This window comes from Octopus sinensis, linkage group LG2 (genome assembly GCF_006345805.1).
Source record: "Octopus sinensis linkage group LG2, ASM634580v1, whole genome shotgun sequence".
NCBI lineage: Eukaryota > Metazoa > Mollusca > Cephalopoda > Octopoda > Octopodidae > Octopus > Octopus sinensis.
This window is the reverse complement of record NC_042998.1, coordinates 207,199,364-207,221,863: the sequence shown is the minus strand read 5'-3', so window position 1 is coordinate 207,221,863 and position 22,500 is coordinate 207,199,364. Positions and strand designations below refer to the sequence as shown.

Below are 22,500 nucleotides of genomic sequence, written 5' to 3'. Positions count from 1 at the left end.
TGGCCCCTTTGAAATACAGGTACAACAGAAAAAGGAAGAAAGAATGAGAGAAAGTTGTGGTGAAAGAGTACAGCAGGGTTCACCACAACCCCTGCCGGAGCCTCATGGAGCTTTGGGTGTTTTCGCTCAATAAACACTCACAATGCCTGGTCTAGGAATTGAAACCATGATCCTACGACCGTGAGTTCGCTGCCCTAACCACTGGGCCATTGCGCCTCCACTTCTCTATTAATAAATTATCATATTTATGAACTGTATTAATATTAATGTGATTGAATTCATTACATTTCTAATTATTTATGCACATAAATTATTATTCTTTGTTTAATTGTGTATCTGAATATTTATAGATTTATCGATTGAATATTATTTCTCCTTTCTTGCTTCAGCTCTGTGGTTCCACAACGTTATATCAGAGGAGTTTGGAATTGCTGTCAATGTTTTCTGGAAACACCTGGATCCCACTCTCTATAACCCCAAAGATCCCTATGGAAACAAGGACCCTTTAGCAATGCAGAGTGCTACACAGATTGTCGACCGAGCGATAAAAACTTTGGGTGTTTTGCCTCCTGAATATAAAGATTTTTATGCCCGTTTGTTGGTCTCTCGAATTGAACGTAAATGTTATTTAAAACAGTCAAATGATGACACAGAAGAACCATCTATGGAAGACTCATGATATACATATATATATATATATATATATATATATATTATGTCTGGGGAGGGCCATTCTCTTTCAGTGCCTTATTATTTAACACACTCACTGGTTCGATTTCCATTCATTTAGTTATTTATTTTTTCTAAAATTTTTGTTGTCCCTTACGACCTTTTCAACAACTATTGAAGAGATTGCAAGACGCAATGAAAATTTTAGAAAAGAGTGGCTGTGTGGTAAGTATCTTGCTTACCAACCACATGGTTATGGGTTCAGTCCCACTGCATGACACCTCGAGCAAGTGTCTTCTACTATAGCCTCGGGCTGACCAAAGCCTTGTGAGTGGATTTGGTAGACGGAAACTGAAAAGAAGCCTGTCGTGTGTGTATGTATATATATATACATATATATATATATATAAAATACAAAATGGGACAACAGAACATCCAGATAGACGATACAAAGAAAACAAGGATGGGTCATTCAGAGTTTTCTTTCCTCAGTCGAGTACCAGATTATCTTCGCAATTTCGGCTGATAATACTTGAGATTGCTTCAATCTGGCCAGCCCCAAGGAAAAACTAAGCTAAGAGACCAATAGAATAAGTACTAGGCTTACAAAGAATAAGTTCTGGGGTCGGTTTGTTCGACTAAAGGCGGTTCTCCAGCATGGCCGCAGTCAAATGACTGAAACAAATAAGAGAATAAAAACTAAATGAGTGCAAATCAAACCAGTGAGTATGTTAAATTAATAAGGCATTAAAACAGGATGACTATCCCTAGACACAATAAAACATGCTTCAACACACAAATTCACATAAAGAATCTTGCAAACCAAATACAAAAACAAAATATATATATAATAGAAATATAAAAGGAGCAACAATGCTGGAGAATCAGTATACACCATGTGGCAAAATTATGAAGTGAAAATATGTGGGAAACATGTTTAACAAGGAGAAGAGAAATGCCTTCATTTCATATAGTTTTAATATCTTTTTATAAAAATATTTAGATATACATATTTTATGGATGGTAAAGATATCATAATAATAATGAAATTATTGTATACTGTGCTCAGGTGCACCACAACTTGTCAAAAGTGTGTATAAAGCATATGCAGTAATGTACAAATGTCTGGGAAGTGAACAGTGTATGAGTCAGATACATGCTTGTGTGTGTATGGAGGGGAGAAAATCAGGTGTAGTGTTGGGGAATCTCAGAAAGCATGGAAGTTTTGAAGGATGCAGTGCTCTGACAACTAACAACTGATGCCGGCAGTTTGTTCCATGCTTCAGCAACTCTTAGCATGAAAAACTACATATTAAAACTATATGAAGGATATCACTACATTTTATGAGGCTTTTACCATCCATAAAATATGTATATTTAAATTTTTTTATGAAAAGATATTAAAACTATGTGAAATGAAAGCATTTCGCTTCCCCATGTTATATGCGTGTGTGTGTATAGACACACACACAAACATAAATCATCGTCATTTAACATCTATTTTGCATGATGGCATGGGTTGGACTGTTTCACAGGAACTGGTAGTACCAGAGGCTGCACTAGACTCCAATTCTCTGTTTTGGTTTGGTCTCTACAGTTGGATACTCTTCATAATACCAACCACTTTACAGAGTGTACTGAGTGACTTTTACATGGCACCAGCTCAGGTATATGTATATATATATATATATTCCATATAAAATTGGTGTATAGTTAAACACAAAAGAAGTGACCTTTTACAGGCTGCCTTACATGCTACAAGGAGCAGTCAAACAAATTTTTATATATATATATATATAAATTTAGTTAGGTGTTCAATAACCGCCAAAGGGATATTAAATATCCAAAGAATTTACTGGGTTTTTTTTTACCTATATAAATAATAATTAAATTATTTAATTGTTCAACTTATTATTTTGGTTTCCATTATCATCATCATTGTTTAACGTCTGCTTTCCATTCTAGTATGGGTTGGACGATTTGACTGAGGACTGCCAGATTGGAGCCTGGTACAGAGATCTGGTTCGCCAGTCCTCAGTCAAATTGTCCAACCCATGCTAGCATGGAAAGTGGACGTTAAACGATGATGATGATGATATACAGCAAATAAGAAAATGGAGAGGATACAAAACGACATACATCATCCAGTAGACATTCCAGTGTGTCTATTTATTCCAAAGCATTAGAAGAAAACACACATGTAGTAACTATGTGTTACACATACATGTATTAATATTACAGGAAAGAGCAAAAGGTCAGTTCCTTGCGGCCGTTTCTGCCAAGAAGCAATGATATCCTCCATGCCATTTCCATCTCTTCAGTGTTCTGCAGGGATGGGCAGATACAGTTTGGATGAATATTACACTTTAAATATTCTGACTTTATCAAAAGAATGTTACTGAATGTATTCTGTTCTTTATGAATTTCGTTAAAAATTTTCATTAAATTTCTGTAAATATTTTTTTATTAAAAAGTGATAATGACACAAAAGAACAAAGGACTTGTTTTTAAATCAAGAAATTTTTAATTTTAATTTAGAAATTTAGATGATGGCTGGCTGTGTGGTAAGAAGCTTGCTTTCCAGCCACATGGCTCCTGGTTCAGTCCCACTGCATGGCACAGCAGGGTGCAAGTGTCTTCCACTATAGGCTAGGGCTGACCAAAACCTTGTGAGTGGATTTGGTAGACAGAAACGGAAAGGACCCATCGTGTGTGTGTCTGTCTGTCACCAACCAGTGTTAGTGTGTTTACGTCCCTGTAACTTAGCAGTTCAGCAAAAGAGACCAATAGAATAAGTACCAGGCATTTAAAAAAATAAATGCTAGGGTTGATTCATTCGAGTGGAAGTTTTTCAAGGTGGTGCCCCAGCATGGCCGCAGTCTAATGAGTGATACAAGCAAAAGATAAAAGATAGTGGCAGGGGCCCCAACAAGTTATGAATGATTCCTTGAAGGGGTCAGTGATATAAGAATTTTGCTGACCCACCACCCACCCTACCCAGGGTTAAACTAAAGCAGACAGCTACGACAGTAATATAAAGGCATATTTCATCCTGGGGCATTAAAGTTAGATTAGATCAGAGTTTGAACTCAAAAATATTTGGCTGTAGGATATCAGTTGTGCTTCAAGCTGAGTGGAAGCATGTAGCTAAGTCGTAAGGTCATGAGTTCAATACCCAGCCACTCGTTGTGTCCTTGGGCAAGACACTTTATTTCACATTGCTCCAGTCCACTCAGCTGGCAAAAATGAGTTGTACCAGTAATTCAAAAGGGGCCTACCATGTCACATGCTGAACCATCATCATCATCATCATCATTGTTTAATGTCCGTTTTCCATGCTGGCATGGGTTGGACGGTTTGACTGAGGTCTGGAGCAAGCCGGAGGGCACTGGCATCGACCATGTTTGGATGGTGCTTTTTATGTGCCACCAGCATGGGGAGCCAGTCAGGCTGCACTGGCATTGACCCACACTTGAATAGTGCTTATGTGCCACCAGCATGGGTGATAGTCAGGTGGCACTCACATCAACCACAACTACAATTTCCATTTTGATTTCAATTTTACTTGACTCAATAGGTCTTCTCAAGCACAGCATATCACCCGACAATTCTAGGGTACTTCTAAATGGGGTGGTTATGCAATGCTGATATCAACCCCAGCTGCGATCTCACTATGCAGTTCTCTTACCAGAAATATAGCACCAGTGGTGCTTCTCCCTGACACAAAACCAAACTGCATCTCATCTAGACTAACTCTCTCCCTAATTAGTTGGGCTATGACCTTCATCACCTGATCCAGCAATTTGATACACCTGTAGTTATTTCTATCTAAAACATCACTTTTACCTTTGTAGCAGTTGATTATGGTGCTACTACGCCAGTCATTGTGTATGACTCCTTCATGAACTACCTGATTTACGAGTGGAGGTGCAATGGCCCAGTGGTTAGGGTAGCAGACTCACAGTCGTAGGATTGTGGTTTCGATTCCCAGACTGGGCATTGCGAGTGTTTATTGAGCAGAAACACCTAAAGCTCCAGGAGGCTCCAGCAGGGGCTGGTGGCGAACCCTGCTGTACTCTTTCACCACAACCTTCTCTCACTCTTTCTTCCTGTTTCTGTTACACCTGTATTTCAAAGGGGCCAGCCTTGTCACACTCTGTGTCACGCTGAATCTCCCCCAAGAACTACATTAAGGGTCCACGTGTCTGAGGAGTACTCAGCCACTTGCACGTTAATTTCACGAGCAGGCTGTTCCATTGATTGGATGAACTGGAACCCTCATCGTCATAACCGGTGGAAGGCCAAAAGTAGTACCTGATTTACGATATGGGTGACTAGACCATAATACACACAACCAGATATTTTAAGCTGACTGGACCATTACGGTAAGGGTACACGTGTCTGCAGATACTCAGCCACTTGCACATTAATTTCATGAGCAGGCTGTTCCACTGACCGGATGAACTGTGACCCTCATCATCATAAATGGTAGAATGCCAGCTTCACCCTGAATGCATTTAGATTTATGTGTGCCTGAGTGTCTGTACACGTTTGCATACAAGTACACTTATACAATAATCTTCATCTTCACCACCACCACCACCACCATCATCATCATCATCATCACCATCATCATTGTCGTTGTTGTCATCTGCGAAACATGTTTCCCAAACTTGCATGTATCGATGAAGCAATTGTCTTTTTTGTGGCCAGCTTAGCAAGAAAATCTGGTTTCATACACACAGGCATACACATATAGACATATACACACACACATATATGTATATATCTACAAATGTATCTGTGTGATGTATGTTTACATATATATATATATATAGAGAGAGAGAACAATAAATTGGCACATATATATATATGTATAAATACATATATATATATGTATATATACATATGTTTATATATATATACATATGTTTATATATATATACATATGTTTATATATATATATATACATATGTTTATATATATATATATACATATGTTTATATATATATATATATATCTACATATGTTTATATTATATATATATATCTACATATGTTTATATGTATATATATATACATATGTTTATATATAATATATATATATACATATGTTTATATATAATATATATACCTATGTTTATATGTATATATATATACATATGTTTATATATATATATATATATATACATATGTTTATATGTATATATATATACATATGTTTATATATATATATATATATATATATCATATGTTTATATATATATATACATATGTTTATATATAATGTATATTATATACAGATACAATTATATATGCATGTCTATATTTTATATACACACACACACATACCCATATTGTGTATATACTTATATATGTGCGTGCACATTTAATAATTCTTGATGATCAAAGTAATCACCATCTATATAGACCAACTAATACAGCTTAAAAGCTTTGAAGTTGAAATCATCATCAACAGTAAACAAACAACTTTCTCTCCTCCTCTTTCTCTTACTCACTATGTGTGTGTGTGTAAGTATGTATGTAAGATAGATAGATAGATAGACAGACAGACATACCATGACACCTTCCATTGGCCAACTGCTGTCAGCTTCAAAGCCGTGGAGATAAAAGTTGTTTATTTTTTCCCATGCCTCATTCGAACAAACCTGCTTATATGTCACTAAACATACACACATACACATTTAGTGTACATGCGTACACACTACAGCTGGTCATTAACTCACTTCATAAAACAGTGGCAAACTAGTGTTGCAAGTCTATATGACAAGCTTTCTCAAAATGTATCTTGCAGTTTTGTGACTCTCTTACAATATATCTACATTAAGCAAGACATACAGTATGCTATTCTGAACTAATACTGCTTTTGTCACTAGCCGGTGGCATGTAAAAAGCACCCACTACACTCTCGGAGTGGTTGGCGTTAAGAAGGTCATCCAGTCGTAGAATCTCTGCCAGATCAAGATTGGAGCCTGGTGCAGCCATCTGGTTCGCCAGACCTCAGTCAAATCGTCCAACCCATGCTAGCATGGAAAGCGGACGTTAAACGATGATGATGATGATGATGAATAATGTCACACAGAGGAGATGATAAGGGACCAAGACTTCTGGCAATTTGTTGTACTTTAGGAGACATATCGATCAAGGTAAAATCGTGGCCACCCATGAACACAGACATGTTTTCTACATCCGTCTCTCAGGCAAAAGATCCCAGTTTTGTGGGCTCGCGGATGCTGGTGCCATGTAAGTGCACCCATGTCGTTGCTGCGTAACAGTATCTGCGCCTGTGTCACATAAAAGTGCCCATGCTGGTGCCACGTTATAAGCACCCAGTACACTCTGTGAATTGGTTAGCATTTACTACGGGCATCCAGTTGTAGAAGTCATACCAAAACAGAGAAATGGAATCTTTGAATGTGTTGACTGAAGAGGTTTAATAAGATTGAAACATGCCTGTCCCTTTCACCAGTTAGCGTTAAAGACCAGATCCATCCCCATCTACATCGTCTTTATTTATTATTTTTTTTTTTTTTTCAATTTTTGGTTTATTTTCAAAATAAAAGTTTAAAAAGGAAAACTTTCGTGTCTTATAACAGTTATCTCCCTTCTTTTATTGCTTTTTAAATTTCGAATCCTTTCGGGCAAGGATCACCAAAGTGATCGATATTGATCTCCAGGAATGGTTTTGTAACTATTCGAGGAGTTGATAAACACTTGAAACGATCTTGAGCATTAAGGGCGCTGAATCATTAGCGAACTTAATGCAAGAAAGTGCAATAATTTAAAGCTAAATGCACTAATTTCGTACCAAATATCAATAAATAGTTTTCACCACAACATTTAATTCACGAAAACAATCATTGAATTTCTGTATTTTCATTAAATTTCTTTAGATATAATTTTTGTTGATCATACTTTTTATTTCGGGGCTTGATAAGTTAACAACGATTCCCTGAAGGGGTCAAGAATATAAGAAGTTTGTCGACCCCTCATCTAAAGGGAGTTCTTGTATACCAATTACATAGATAACCCTCATTAATTGAAGTAGTTTTCCTATTTATCATATTGTATAAATGGATATGTATTAAGTAAGCGGCTCTCCGGAGGGATTCATCATCAGTTATATGATTAAGTCTGAATAATAATTATATAATTGATTACGTCATAGTGAGAATTAAAAGTTTTAGCTCTAAACGTAATGAACACACTGTTCCACGTATTGAATACTTGGCCTCATTTGTAAACACCAACAATATCCGCCAACTGCCTACATATATCCTTCCTAATATCTGGTGAGACAGACATGTCCAACGCACCCACGAAACATTAAGTCATCTGAATTTGACTAAACTGTTACTATTTATATATATTTATATATATATATATATATATAAAATGTATGTATATGGATGTGTTAATCCGACTCAAGGTTACATAGGAAATCCTTTTCTGACCGAGTATAAAGAAGCTGTGTTTTGTTAAATCTGCCTAATCTCAGGTCTAACTAAGCAGCCACAACATCACAACTAACGCACTGTAAAGATAATACAGAACAAATTAGCGAGTGGAGCTGTATTCTGATCGATGTCGAGATGTTATTTTCCCCAGACATGAAGAAGTCATCGACCTAACCAGAACTTTCCATTTAACATTAACAGAGCCCAGACGAAGCATCAACATTGACAAACAACTGCGGGAAGAACGGGTAGCTAAAGTCAAACTTCATCTAGTATAGTATGATATATTTAATTCACTCTTTGGAGCACTTGAACGCCACGTCGACATAATTTGATTTTATATATATTGACAGATTATTTTATATTGCCGTAAACTATTTATTACTGCTTTTGGTACTCTTCTAAATTTTTGCCATTTTGTCCTTAATTGTCATTTGAGACGGATTTTGTCCTTAGATCAAGGATTACGAAACGAAACATCTGGATTTTCTGCTTCTTTTCTCGACACTTAACTACAAATTTCCTGATAAACGGTGCATTTATTATGATTGGTAAGAATCGACATCGCCAGGTTGAGCCACACTGACCAAGAAATAGCAGAGACTGGAAGAGAAACGGACTCAATACTTTGACCAACCTTGGCAACATTTGGTTGCCTTTGGAGAGAGAGAGAGTGAGGAAGGACAAGAGGAAGTGATAGATACAGAGAGAGGGGGAAAGACGAGTGGATTTGAAGGAGAGAGAGAGAGAGAAAGAAGAAAACAACGTTATAGGGAGGGTGAAAGAGAGAGAGAGAGTTGTAAGGAGGGCGAGAGTGAAAGAGTAAAAGGGTAATTAAGTAGGAGTGAAGGAGAGAGAGAAGAGTTGAGTGTCGTTAAAAGAAAGGGTAGAAGGAAATAAGAAAGAAGAAAAAAGGAAATCGACGAAGCATTAAAAGCCTGGAATATTTTAGGACAACGAGGAAATAATATTGGAATATTTGAGGCAAGAAATATTCGGTGAACGGTTGGATAATTGAGAACGTTGCGAAGGAGGAAAAGAATTAAAGGAAGAATCTTCCGATAAGGATGTGTATCAAAAGCTGTGAAGAAGCGAGGAGAAATTCACTGAATATGGCTGACAACGAGGAATCTCTTGGTGTCGTCGGCGGTGGTGGTCACGGCGTAGGAGGAGGAGGAGGCGGCGGCGGCGGTGGCGGTGGAGGTGGAATGAATCAAAATACACAACAGACTCTCACGAATGGCAGCCCTACAGGGATTACTGAACACCACCACCACCACCAACATCATCATCACCACCCGATGAACAACAACGGTAACATCATGACGAGCCATAATAATTCCACAGCAACCAATGCTGCTGCTGCCTGTTGTAGTGCCGAAAGGAACGGCGGAGTCCAGTCGCTCCACGATGACCACCACCACAACAATCACCAACCTCACCATATCGATCTAGGTGATGATGACGGTATCGATGATGGCGTGGAAGATGAAACCGATGGGGACGTGACAGCATCCCTGCCCAAAGCTCTCATCGTTACAGGGTTAGACACTGCCATTTTCGAAGATATAGACTGCAAGGTGAGTTCGGTTTATATTTTTGTAAATGACTAATTAAAAACTATTTTTAAAGAACCTAACACCATTGCTCCCTCTCACCCTCATGTAATAAATAATATCGGTTTAGCAGCAGAGGTGGTTACGAAGCAGGTATACCACCGAGGCTCTCAGGTGAATTTACACCTTAATTACACCGTAATCTTCGCAACATGCACTGGAAGTTGATTACGCATTCAAACTGTTAAGAAATATGGTTTGCATTGACGAAACTATTGAATAATTTAATGATTATTTTCATATAAAGTCTGTAGGTGAATGCAAGAACTTGAAAACGAAAATATATTTGAATGGTTTGGACAAAACGCCTGCGCTTCCTCGAATCTGGCGTCAAAAACTTCTAAGTCTGTGTGTGTGTGTGAATATATATATATATATATATATACACAAGTCTGTGTGTGTGTGAATATACATACATATATATATATATATATATATATATACAAATTGAGATAGGGGTTGTAAATGCAACCCTCCATGGGATAACGTATATCGAATATACTGCTAGTGAAGTACCCAACAAGGTTAATACATAAATGTTAAGGACTATATATATATATATAGTTGACTTTGGTTTGAAATATATATGTCTGTGTGTGGTACATGCGTGGGATAGTACCTGCTTTGGCATTCCACTTTGCGCAATATTTACTCTGCTAATCCATACGTATATATCTATAGAAACGGTGGTGCTAATAATGTTTCTTTAGGAGGCGAGACTTTTATTTTTATTTTTTAGAGGAGTGGCTGGCTATTTTATTGGTAATTTATTTTTTATTCACTCCTGAGAAATGAAAGGTAAAAGTTGAAGTAACACGGAGAGAATTTAGTGTTTGTTTTAATGCATCTAAGATGTATAAATATGGATTGGTTCCGTTGGTTAATCGTTTGTCAGCCAGCAGCTGACTGATTTCGTATCGAAGAGGTGGAGGGGAGGAATCGATAATGTATTAAAACGATTCTACCCACATAACATTTACGTAGGATTGCGTGTGTGTGTGTGTGTGTGTGTGTGTAATTGAAAGGGATAATTATTTCGTTGATATAATAATAATGCAAATATTTATTCGTGCAAAGAGTTTTGCAAAGAGCTCAACAAAGTAGAACAAAAATCAACTCGAAAGTGACCATACATACATACATATATACATACATAGACACATACATACATAATACATACATGTATACATGCATATACATACATCCACACACACACACATACATACATACACACATACATATATACATACATAATACATACATGTATACATACATCCACACGCACACACATACATACATAGACACACACATACATACATACATACATAATACATACATGTATACATACATCCACACGCACACACACACATACATACATGCACGCATGCACACAGTCACACAAACAAACACGGGTGTTGTAGAATTTGTAAATAACAACACTGGGTGGAAATAGCGACCAAGTCCTTAACATTTACGTGTGTGCTTGTATGTACTGCTGCTGCTGCTAATAATAATAATAATAATTAATTCGTTTATTGGCCACAAGGGCTAACAAAAATCAAATAAAACATTTAAGGACAAATACAGGACGAAAGTTACAAAAAGGGTCTTTTGTCTCCGTGTGAAAAGTCCGTGTAAAAATGCAACAACGAAAATATAACAAGCGAAAACTCCCAATAGAGGGGGGGAGGCGCTTCGAAAGGTTACTCGTGGGAAAACCCATAAAAGCCACGGGAGCCTGGTCAAAAGGGGGCGGGGTAGAGAGCCCCCTTCTCCTTTTATATTACCTTTTAATTTTCCCCCAGGTGTATCCTCCTCAGAATTGGTCCGTTCATACTGGTAATAATAATAATAATAATAATAATAATATGCTGAAAATGATAATGTTGACGGCTTAATAATAATAATAATAATAATATAATAATAATAATTAATAATAATAATAATAATAATGCTGATGATGATGATAGTGAATTGTCCTGTCGCTATGTGAAACAGGTTTGTTTTCGTAAGATGACATTTTCTCGCGACTCCAACTCCAACAGATATCAGTCTGTGGCTGCTAATCTTTTCGGGTTCCATGTGTGTGTTTGGACGAGCTGCTTCTTTCCTTCCTCTTTCATTCCTTGTTGCTATCTGTCGCTGTCCATTTATTCTTCCTCTCTCCGATAACGCCCATCGTTCTGTCCACCCACGCGCTTTTCTCCTGCGACCACCGCCAACGTTTGTAGAGAGTTTTAAATATCACACCTGATTAAAAACGATGTCCGTTCATTGACATATTCACCACCGCACACACACACACACATCGCATTGGTTTCCTAGCAACGGGGGCCTCTGAGAAAAGCTTGTTATAGTGTTTAAATTTATTTGGTCGACCAAAACAAATAAACTCGAAACGAATGTTATTGAATCCCCTTTTTTCTCCCACAGCTCCATACAGTTTGGATTTGTCTTTCTTTCTAAGTATATTGTTTTTATCATAACTTATCCGCAACTGCCACTCGTATGCAAATGTCGTATTGCAGGTTCGGTTCTTCCCTCTGTCGCAACTGCAGATGATGTCGAGTCTAAAATATTGTTTGGATAATAATCGAGTTTGCTGCCCCTTGCAATACCATCCTCAGCTTGGGTCCAGCAAAGGCGATTTGTGTTAGTTATGGCAAGCAGGATGTCTTAGTCGAAGAAAGAACATTGAAGCCAAACTAAGGAACTATGCAGGAGTTTTTACATATTACCGTCTGTGATATGGGAAATTCAGAGCTAAAAAGGGAGCCTGGTTTTAAATTTTAAAGCGGACTGTTACGATGGAAGAATGTTGCAACATGATAGGGGTCCCAGATTTAAACTATAACTTCATATTTTCTCTTATGAAGTAGACTACGATGGTAGAGGCACGCTCACAACATAGCAGGGGTCTCCAATTTTAAACTCTCTCTCTCTCACTCTCTCCTCTTATCTCTGCTGTGAACCTGGACTGTGATGATGGGGGAATGCTTTAACATAGCAGCCGACCCCAGTTTTAAACTCCTACCCCTTATCTCAGCTGTGAACTTGGCCTATGACGGTGGAGGTGTGTTGTAACATAGCAGGATTCTCAGATTTTTAACTTTGCCTTTATTTTTAGATGAGTAGGGGCAGCCTCTATATGGACAAACAGCATAACAAAATATTGAGTTACCCCTAAACCAAGGCCTGCTCTAAATGGTTGTAACAGAGTGGACCCGAGTAATGGTACATAACACCCAATAATCTGTTAATACTACTGTTTGAACTAATCTATGGATTAAGTCAAACTGGACAGGATTATGCTGAAGACAACAACACATAACAATGGCTTAAGTGTGCCATTACACAGTGTAAGCATATATATTTAGGGCACCAAAAGAAAAGGGATCACACAGAGTTTCTTCTGGAGTGGGGTTACCTTGGGGTAAATAACAAATTACAACAGTTTCTTTAAAATGAATTAAAATGCATCATCATCATTTAATGTCCATTGTCCATACTGACATGGGCTGGACGGTTTGACCAGGGTTGGCAAGCTGGAAGGCGGCTGCACCAGACTTTAGTCTGGTTTGGCATGGTTTGTACGGTCAGATGCCCTTCCTAATGCCAACCCCTAAAATACATATAAATTTTATATTTTGTCCTATTTCCATAATTAGAGTCGAAGGACTTGCTTATGTAGCTTATTACTGATTCAGCATAATTGTCATCATCATCATCATTCTGATGTCCACTTTTGTATGGGTCAGACAGAGTTCATTAAGACAGATTCTACTATGGTTGGATGCCCTTCCTGTCACCAACGCTCAACTGTTTGCAAGCATGATAAGAATTTTACTCGCTGTGAAACTCATTTAGAACTTTCATCACCATCCGAGCGTGGCCGTTCGCCAGCCTCGTCTGACACCTGTGTCGGTGGCACATAAAAAAACACCATCCGAGCGTGGCCGTTCGCCAGCCTCGTCTGACACCTGTGTCGGTGGCACATAAAAAAACACCATCCGAGCGTGGCCGTTCGCCAGCCTCGTCTGACACCTGTGTCGGTGGCACATAAAAAAACACCATCCGAGCGTGGCCGTTCGCCAGCCTCGTCTGACACCTGTGTCGGTGGCACATAAAAAAACACCATCCGAGCGTGGCCGTTCGCCAGCCTCGTCTGACACCTGTGTCGGTGGCACATAAAAAAACACCATCCGAGCGTGGCCGTTCGCCAGCCTCGTCTGACACCTGTGTCGGTGGCACATAAAAAAACACCATCCGAGCGTGGCCGTTCGCCAGCCTCGTCTGACACCTGTGTCGGTGGCACATAAAAAAACACCATCCGAGCGTGGCCGTTCGCCAGCCTCGTCTGACACCTGTGTCGGTGGCACATAAAAAAACACCATCCGAGCGTGGCCGTTCGCCAGCCTCGTCTGGCACCTGTGTTGGTGGCACATAAAAAACACCCACTACACTCTCGGAGTGGTTGGCGTTAGGAAGTGAATCCAGCTGTAGAAACACTGCCAGATCTGACTGGCCTGGTGCAGCCTTCGGGCTTCCCAGATCCCCGGTCGAACCGTCCAACCCATGCTAGCATGGAAAGCGGATGTTAAACGATGATGATGTCTTGAGGCTTCTTCAGTTTCTGTCTATCAAATTCATTTAGAAGGCTTTGGTCAGCCCAGGGTTATAAAGGAAAACTGGCACACCATTGGCTATGATGATGAGTGTTCCAGAACAGCTTACTCATGAAATTAACATGCAAGTGGCTGAGTACTCCACAGACATGTGTACCCTTAACGTAGTTCTGAGGGGAGATTCAGCATGACACAAAGTGTGACAAGGCTGGACCTTTGAAATACAGGTACAACTCATTTTTGTAAGGTGAGTGGACTGGACTGGAGCAACGTGAAATGAAGTGTCTTCTCAAGGACACAATGCACTGCTGAGAATTGAACCCATGACCCTACAATTGTGAGCTGAATACCCTAACTTCTTGGCCATGCACCCAAGATGTTATCAAGTGGAACGGAACTCAAAGCCACATGTTTGGGAAACAAACTTCTAAGCTATACAGTATATGTGCCTATAGCCATGCCTGTGCCTATAGCCATGCCTGTGCCTATAGCCATGCCTGTGCCTATAGCCATGCCTGTGCCTATAGCCACACCTGTGCCTATAGCCATGCCTGTGACTATAGCCACGCCTGTGCCTATACCCACGCCTGTGCCTATAGCCATGCCTGTGCCTATAGCCATGCCTGTGCCTATAGCCATGCCTGAGAAACCAATCTTGTTGACTTTAAAGTACCTAATTTGCCAGATGTTATGAAGGTTGTTACAGACACTCCAGGCTAATCGCTTGCATGTCTGGAAGTGTTTCTTACTGTCACCCGGTACTTGAAGTCACCCCCCCCCCTCGTGTTGTATTCCATCAATAAAACAAATTAACGGGGGACATTCCCTTTCATTGGTCGTGTGTTCGTTCTCCTTTGCAGTTTGAAATGGACCAATTTTAGCTGCAGCATTCTCACAGGATGTTAACGAGTCTTGTACACGGTGGACCAAAATGATCTGACACATTTGGAGGCTTAATAAAGGCACAAAATAAGAAATAATGAAAAGAAAAATTTCATTTTCTGAATCTACCTATAATGCCATTTTATTTCATTAAGTTTTTAAAATTTAATCAGCTAAATGCTTCCCATCATTGTCAACACACTGTTTTGAGACGTTCCTGAAAGTTATCGATAACTCTATGGATCATTTCTTCTGGAATGTGATTTCTTCTTGTGATTTCTTCTTGTGGGGATATTTAAAATCAAAAGTATTCAGTCATCATCCTCGATCTATTGATGAATTAAAATGTGCAATTTCTGTAGAAATAGCAACCATTCCAGAAGAAATGATCCAAAGAGTTATCGATAACTTTCATGAACGTCTCCAACAGTGTGTTGACAATGATGGGAGGCATTTAGCTGATTTAATTTTTAAAACTTAATCAAATAAAATGGCATTATATGTACATTCAGAAAATAAAATTTTTCCTTTCATTATTTCTTATTTTGTGCTTTTATTAAGCCTCCAAATGTGTCAGATCATTTTGGTCCACCCTGTATAAGACTTAGTTGATGAGTTGTGAGTACAACAGCCTCAATATAATCAAGATCAGAGAGAGATACAGGATCTGCTGATGTCTTGATTGCTTCTGCTTAATGATGAGGCCTTTATTGTGAATGGTGGACAAAAGACCTTGCTTAAGGATATTATTCCCAACATTCATAAAGAGAAACAGAACTAGGGTGTCTCTCTGAAGGGTTCTTAATCATCATCATCATCATCATCGTTTAACGTCCGCTTTCCATGCTAGCATGGGTTGGACGATTTTGACTGAGGACTGGCAAACCAGATGGCTGCACCAGGCTCCAATCTTGATCTGGCAGAGTTTCTACAGCTGGATGCCCGCCCTTCCTAATGCCAACCACTCCGAGAGTGTAGTGAGTGTTTTTTACGTGCCATGTTGATGTTAACTCTTTAGCTGAAGCAGCAGGGCTCAACACAAAGAATGGTGATGATGATGATGGTGGCTTTGACAATCGCATCTGGGATGGTACTATAGTTCAATAGAAGAGGTCCCATAGCTTTTCTGTTGTCTTGGGAAAATACACAGAAGCAATGCGTGTCTTTCTTCTTGTAAACCTTGAAAGAATTGGTCAAAGATATTGAGGTTAAGTTTACAGAAGGCGGTGAGCTGGCAGACACGTTAGCACACCAGGCGAAATGCTTAGCAGTATTTCGTCTGCCATTACATTCTGAGTTCAAATTCCGCCGACGTCGACTTTGCCTTTTGTCCTTTCGGGGTCGATAAATTAAGTACCAGTTACACACTGGGGTCGATGTAATCGACTTAATCCCGTTTGTCTGTCCTTGTTTGTCCCTTCTGTGTTTAGCCCCTTGTGGGTAGTAAAGAAATAGATATTGAGGTTAAGTTTACAGTAGGTATTGTGGTCAACCATTTACATGGCACACTTAACACCATAGATAGGGACCAGATAATCTGGAGAGGTTTCCTGAAATAGATTGGCACCCTATCCAGGAGCAGCTTTAACTCTCATCCACTGAAGGCCTTGAAACTTAAGCTCAGGGTTGACGAGATTATATACAAAGTTTGTTCCTTTTCGAGCCATGCCTGGCTCATAAGGGCCGGTTTCCCGGTTTCGTTGGTGTATAGGTTCCCCACCTGGACAGGATGCCAGTCTGTCACATGTGAGCTGCTAGATGCAGGAGGAAAGAGTGAGAGAAAGTTGTGGCGAAAAAATCAGAAATTTGCCATTCCCTTCTGCGGGAGCCGCGTAGAGCTTAAGGTGTTTCGCTCATAAACACACACATCGCCCGGTCTGAGATTCGAACCCGCGATCCCTCGACCGCGAGTCCACTGCCTTAACCACTAGGCCATGTGCCTCCACTATGTACCAAGCAACAGAGCACTAGAAAAAGATTGACATTTTAAAGGAATAAATAATAAATTAGAAATGGATAATTGGTTTGCTTGTGTACATTGCCAATATCAAATCGCTTTCATACAACTATAAACAGAACCATTTCTACGCAATATTGAGGTGAGAGGGGGGTGGGGGGATGTGCTTTAGACAGCTTCATGTCACTGGGTGCTTGTCTCTCTCTCTTATCTCTTGTGCATCTTTTACAGATGCAAGGCTCGTCCATAGGCCTTGTTTAGTTGGATGCTGCTTGGCACTTGAACAACCAGCCGGGCCACTCGGTACGACTGACACTCACCAGTTCACAGCTTGTTATAGCAACTCACTTCCTCAATACTTGTGGTATTTGACCTCAAAAGAATGGAAAAAATGTTGGCATTAGTAAGATGCTTGTTTCCTTTAGACCAATGGTCCTTGACCATTTTATTAACCATGAATATTTTTTACTCCTGTTTTGCTCCACCGGACCCTCATTATCCATTTGATCATCATCATCATCGTTTAACGTCCGTTTTCCATGCTGGCATGGGTTGGACGGTTTGACCGGGGTCTGGGAAGCCAGAAGGTTGCACCAGGCTCCAGTCTGATCTGGCAGTGTTTCTACAGCTGGATGCCTTTCCTAACGCCAACCACTCCGTGAGTGTAGTGGGTACTTTTTAGATGCCACCGGCACAGGTGCCAGGCGAGGCTGGCAACAGCCACGATTGGTTCGTGCCTTTTGCATGCCACCGGCACTGAAGCCAGTCGAGCCGAAGCTGGCAACGGCCACGTTGGATTGCACTTTTTATATGCCACCGTCACAGGTGTCACAACTACAATTTCTATTGATTTTTTGATCGATTTCGATTTCACTTGCCTCAACAGGTCTTCGCAAGCAGAGTTTTGTGTCCAATGGCTACATCCCAGGTAGAGGCCCCGGGTTATGGTCTCACTTGTCCTGCCGGGTCTTCTCACGCACAGCATATTTCCAAAGGTCTCGGTCACTAGTCATTGAATATTATTAGGAATTGTATACAAAAATTATGGAGATGTACTTGCATAGCAAGTGACCTGATCTGAAATTGTGTGCTGAAACAAAAACAGTTGCCGCGTGGAAGGTGTTTATAAGCCATTTAAAAAACACACAAAAACCGTTAGATTCACTTCAACATTTAAATTTAATTTGTCAAAATATTTTCCTCACTTTGAGACCGCGACCTGTTCACTGACAAAATTCCATGCTGCATCTCTTATATGCACACATACATACATACATGCATGCATGCCTACATGCATGCGTGCATACATACATACATACATGCATACATGCATACATACATACATACATACATTCATGCATACATGCACACATACATTCATTCATGCATACGTGCACACATACATTCATTCATGCATACATGCACACATACATACATACATGCATGCCTACATACATGCATACATACATGCATTCATGCATACATGCAAATATACAGATACACATACATACATTCATACATGCATACATACATTCATGCATGCATGCATGCATACATACATACGTACGTATGTACATACATACATACATGCATGCCTACATTCATGCATACATGCATTCATGCATACATACATACATACATTCATACATACATTCATGCATACATACATACATACGGAATTTTGCCAGTGAACAGGTTGCAGTCTCAAAGCGACGCAAATATTTTGACACAAATTAGATTTAAATGTTGAAGTGAATCTAACGTTTTTTTGTGTTTTTTTAAATGGGTTATAAACACATTCCACGCTGCAATTTTATAAATTTTATGATTGCTTAGCCTCTTGTGGGTAGTAAAGAAATAGGTATTTCGTCTGTCTTTACGTTCTGACTTCAAATTCCACTGAGGTTGACTTTGCCTTTCATCCTTTCGGGGTCAATTAAATAAGTACCAGTTACGCACTGGGGATCGATATAATCGACTTAATCCATTTTTCTGTCCTTGTTTGTCCCCTCTGTGTTTAGCCTCTTGTGGGTAGTAAAGAAATAGGTATTTCGTCTGCCGCTACATTCTGACTTCAAATTCCACTGAGGTTGACTTTGCCTTTCATCCTTTCGGGATCAATTAAATAAGTACCAGTTACGCACTGGGGTTGATGTAATCGACTTTATCCGTTTGTCTGTCCTTGTTTGTCCCCTCTATGTGTAGCCCCTTGTGGGTAGTAAAGAAATAAGATATGCATACTCTTCACATAGTTGTTAGGGAGATTTAGCATGACACAAAGTGTGACAAGGCTGGCCCTTTGAATTACGAGTACTACACGTTTTTGCTAGCAGGGACAACTGGAGCTTATTTTCCTGTTGCTCCAGTCATAAGAAGCACCATTTGGGTGTTGGGCCTCATGGAAGCAGTGACAGGTGACCAAGACCCTTGGCAATAAGCCGTGCTTGTGTTGACCTGTCAAGCCAAGCGAGACAGTAGTCGTGGCCAGTGCCAGTGGCACGTAAAAAATACCCACTACACTCTCGGCATCCAGCCATAGAAACATTACGAAATGGAATTGGAAACTTGGTGCAGTCCCCCATCTTACCTGTTTTCAGTCAAACCATCCAACCCATGCCAGCATGGAAAGCGGACGTTAAATGATGATGAGGATGATGTAAAAATGGATGAAATGACGCTAAGCATTTTTCTCTAGCATGTTAACGGTTCTGCCAGTTTTCTGCAGAACCACCTGACTGGCCCTCGTGCTGGTGGCATGTAAAAGCACCCACTACATACTCGGAGTGGTTGGCATTAAGGACATCTAGCTGTAGAAAATTTGCTAGATCAGATTGGAGTCTGATGCAGCCTGCTGGCTCACCAGTCCTCAGTCAAAACCGTCCAACCCATACCAACATGGAAAGTGGACGTTAAACGACAATGATGATGACGATGATGTTCTTAACTTTCATTAAAGTTGCATTTCTGGTTTCTCTAATCCTTCAACTCCTACCTTCTGTTTGTTTGGTTAAGGTGTTGTGCATAGGGTTAAAATAAACCCGTTAGAAATTGGTAATGACCGAAAAAAAAAAATGAAAAAAAGCCCAGTAAATTTCTCGTGTAAAACAAACTAACACTGGAATCTTTACGTTCCTCAGCTGACCTTTAATAACTGACCGAATAGATTTTTAGATAATTTCTTTTTGCTCAGCCTGCATTGTAGCCCAGTACTTAACTGGTACTTTATTTCATCAATCCACCAGAGAAGATCAAAACCATACAATAAATTCTCATTTTGGCTCACAAAAGACAACCAATTTGCCAGAGGTGGAGAGGTAGAGAGGTGAAGGGTCGGGCAAGGGTGATTGTAGTTTAGTGCCCAGCAAAGCTATTAAGCTTGGACTAATTAGTGCTCAACCTGTCAAACTACACCATTCAAATGGCTTCACTTTGTAAACTCAAATGTTTGCACTTTGCTTCTTTGTTCTTTTCTTTTTTCCTTTTTTTCTTTTTTTTTGTTCTGTTTCTCGTTTTGCTTCTTAAGATGTTTAACAGATTTCTGATAAAGTTGCTTCGTTAACGGTTTGCTCTCAGTCAATCTCCACTTCTCAAATTAAATTGATTTTTTGGGGCTTTTTTAAGTACCTTTTATCTCTTACTTGTTCCAGTCTCATTAGACTGTGGCCATGCTGGGGCACCACCTTGAATGTTTAGTCAAATGAATCGACCCCCAGGACTTACTGTCTTCTTCTTCAGCCTGCTACTTATTCTATCAGTTGCTTTTTGCCAAGCCACTAAGTTATCAAGGGGTGTTGGGGGACAAACACTCACACACACACACACGCACAATGGGCTGGTCCCAGTTTCCTTCTATCAAATCTATTCACGAGGCCTTGGCCAGCCTGAGTTTATAGTAGAAAGCACTTGCTTGTTGCCAACCCAGAACCAAATGATTGGCAAGTAAGCTTCTGACCCCTCACCTGCGCTGAGGATTATTTAGAAATAATTAAAAGATAGAACTCACACACACACACACACACACACACAATGGGCTGGTCCCAGTTTCTGTCCACCAAATCTATTCACGAGGCCTTGGCCAGCCTGAGTTTATAGTAGAAAGCACTTGCTTGTTGCCAACCCAGAACCAAATGATTGGGAAGTAAGCTTCTGACCCCTCACCTGCGCTGAGGATTATTTCAAAATAATTAAAAGATAGAACTCGCACACACACACACACACACACAATGGGCTGGTCCCAGTTTCTGTCTACCAAATTTACTCGCAAGGCTTTGGCCAGCCTGAGGTTATTACAAGAAGGCGCTTGCTCAGTACCAACCCAGCACCATGTGGTTGGGAAGCAAGCTTCTTACCACACCACCGCGCGTGCACCTATGACTGGAAATTGTAAGATCCTTGAAATGAATGAGCAAAACTAATGTCAAATATATTCTGTGCGTCTCCTTATTTGGTCATCGGTTAAGAAATCAGATTTCTAATCCAGCCAAGCGTTCACCAGAAACGATTATCTCCCTTACAATAACTCTCCACCAAGCCATGCTATGTCTCTTAAGAGGATTTTCTATTGTAAACCTCTATGCTTCATAGAGTTACCATTACATTACACTGAAAATAAACTGGACAGTCATGGCTGGAACACTTAAATACCACACTGATTAACTCACCTTGCTACAAGAAATCCTCTTGCGAGCGTGACCTAGGCATCACTGTCAGCAGTGATTTGCGTTGGTCAAAGCATATCTCTAAGATTGTCAGGAAGGCCGAGGGTGTCTTGGCATCACTCAGCAGGTCTTTTGTTAGCCGCTCTCCAGCCATCTATTTAAAACTGTATACAGCTATGGTACGACCACACTTGGAATTCGCATCATCAGTTTGGAACCCCTATCTTGCACAGAACATTGACCTCCTGGAATCTGTCCAGAGACGTGCAACCAAACGCATACCCTCCATCAGACACCTACCATATTCTGAGCGCCTTGTTTCCCTGGGCATGGATTCACTGAAGCTCCGGCGTTTGGCGACGGACTTGGTAAACACCCACAAAGTTATCAACCACCTCACCAACAACAACACTGAACACCTTTTTGATCTCCATGTGTCTAACACACGTGGACATGCCTACAAAGTCAGAAAACAATACAGCTCCCATGACTTTCGGAAACATTTTTTCACGCTCAGAGTTGCTGAAGCATGGAATAAACTGCCTGCGTCAGTTGTTGACTGCCATGACACTGCATCTTTTAAGGCCCTCATGCTTTCCGAAATCCGCCGAAACTA

The 22,500-nt window shown here is 40.0% G+C and overlaps 2 protein-coding genes across 2 annotated transcripts in view; both read left to right on the top strand.

The window, feature by feature from the left end:
* LOC115227532 (tRNA wybutosine-synthesizing protein 5-like) overlaps positions 1–751 on the top strand; it is a 23,043-nt gene extending 22,292 nt beyond the window's left edge. The window contains exon 7 of the mRNA XM_029798334.2: positions 390–751. Within this exon, the coding sequence (XP_029654194.1) occupies positions 390–679 (290 nt within the window). The 3' untranslated portion in view covers positions 680–751. The remainder of the gene's footprint in view (positions 1–389) is intronic.
* Positions 752–8,103: 7,352 nt separating this feature from the next.
* The window catches only part of LOC115227523 (protein sarah), a 129,676-nt gene continuing 115,279 nt past the window's right edge, over positions 8,104–22,500 (top strand). Inside the window, exon 1 of the mRNA XM_036500779.1 lies at positions 8,104–9,726. Coding sequence (XP_036356672.1) covers positions 9,214–9,726 — 513 coding nt within the window. The 5' untranslated portion in view covers positions 8,104–9,213. The remainder of the gene's footprint in view (positions 9,727–22,500) is intronic.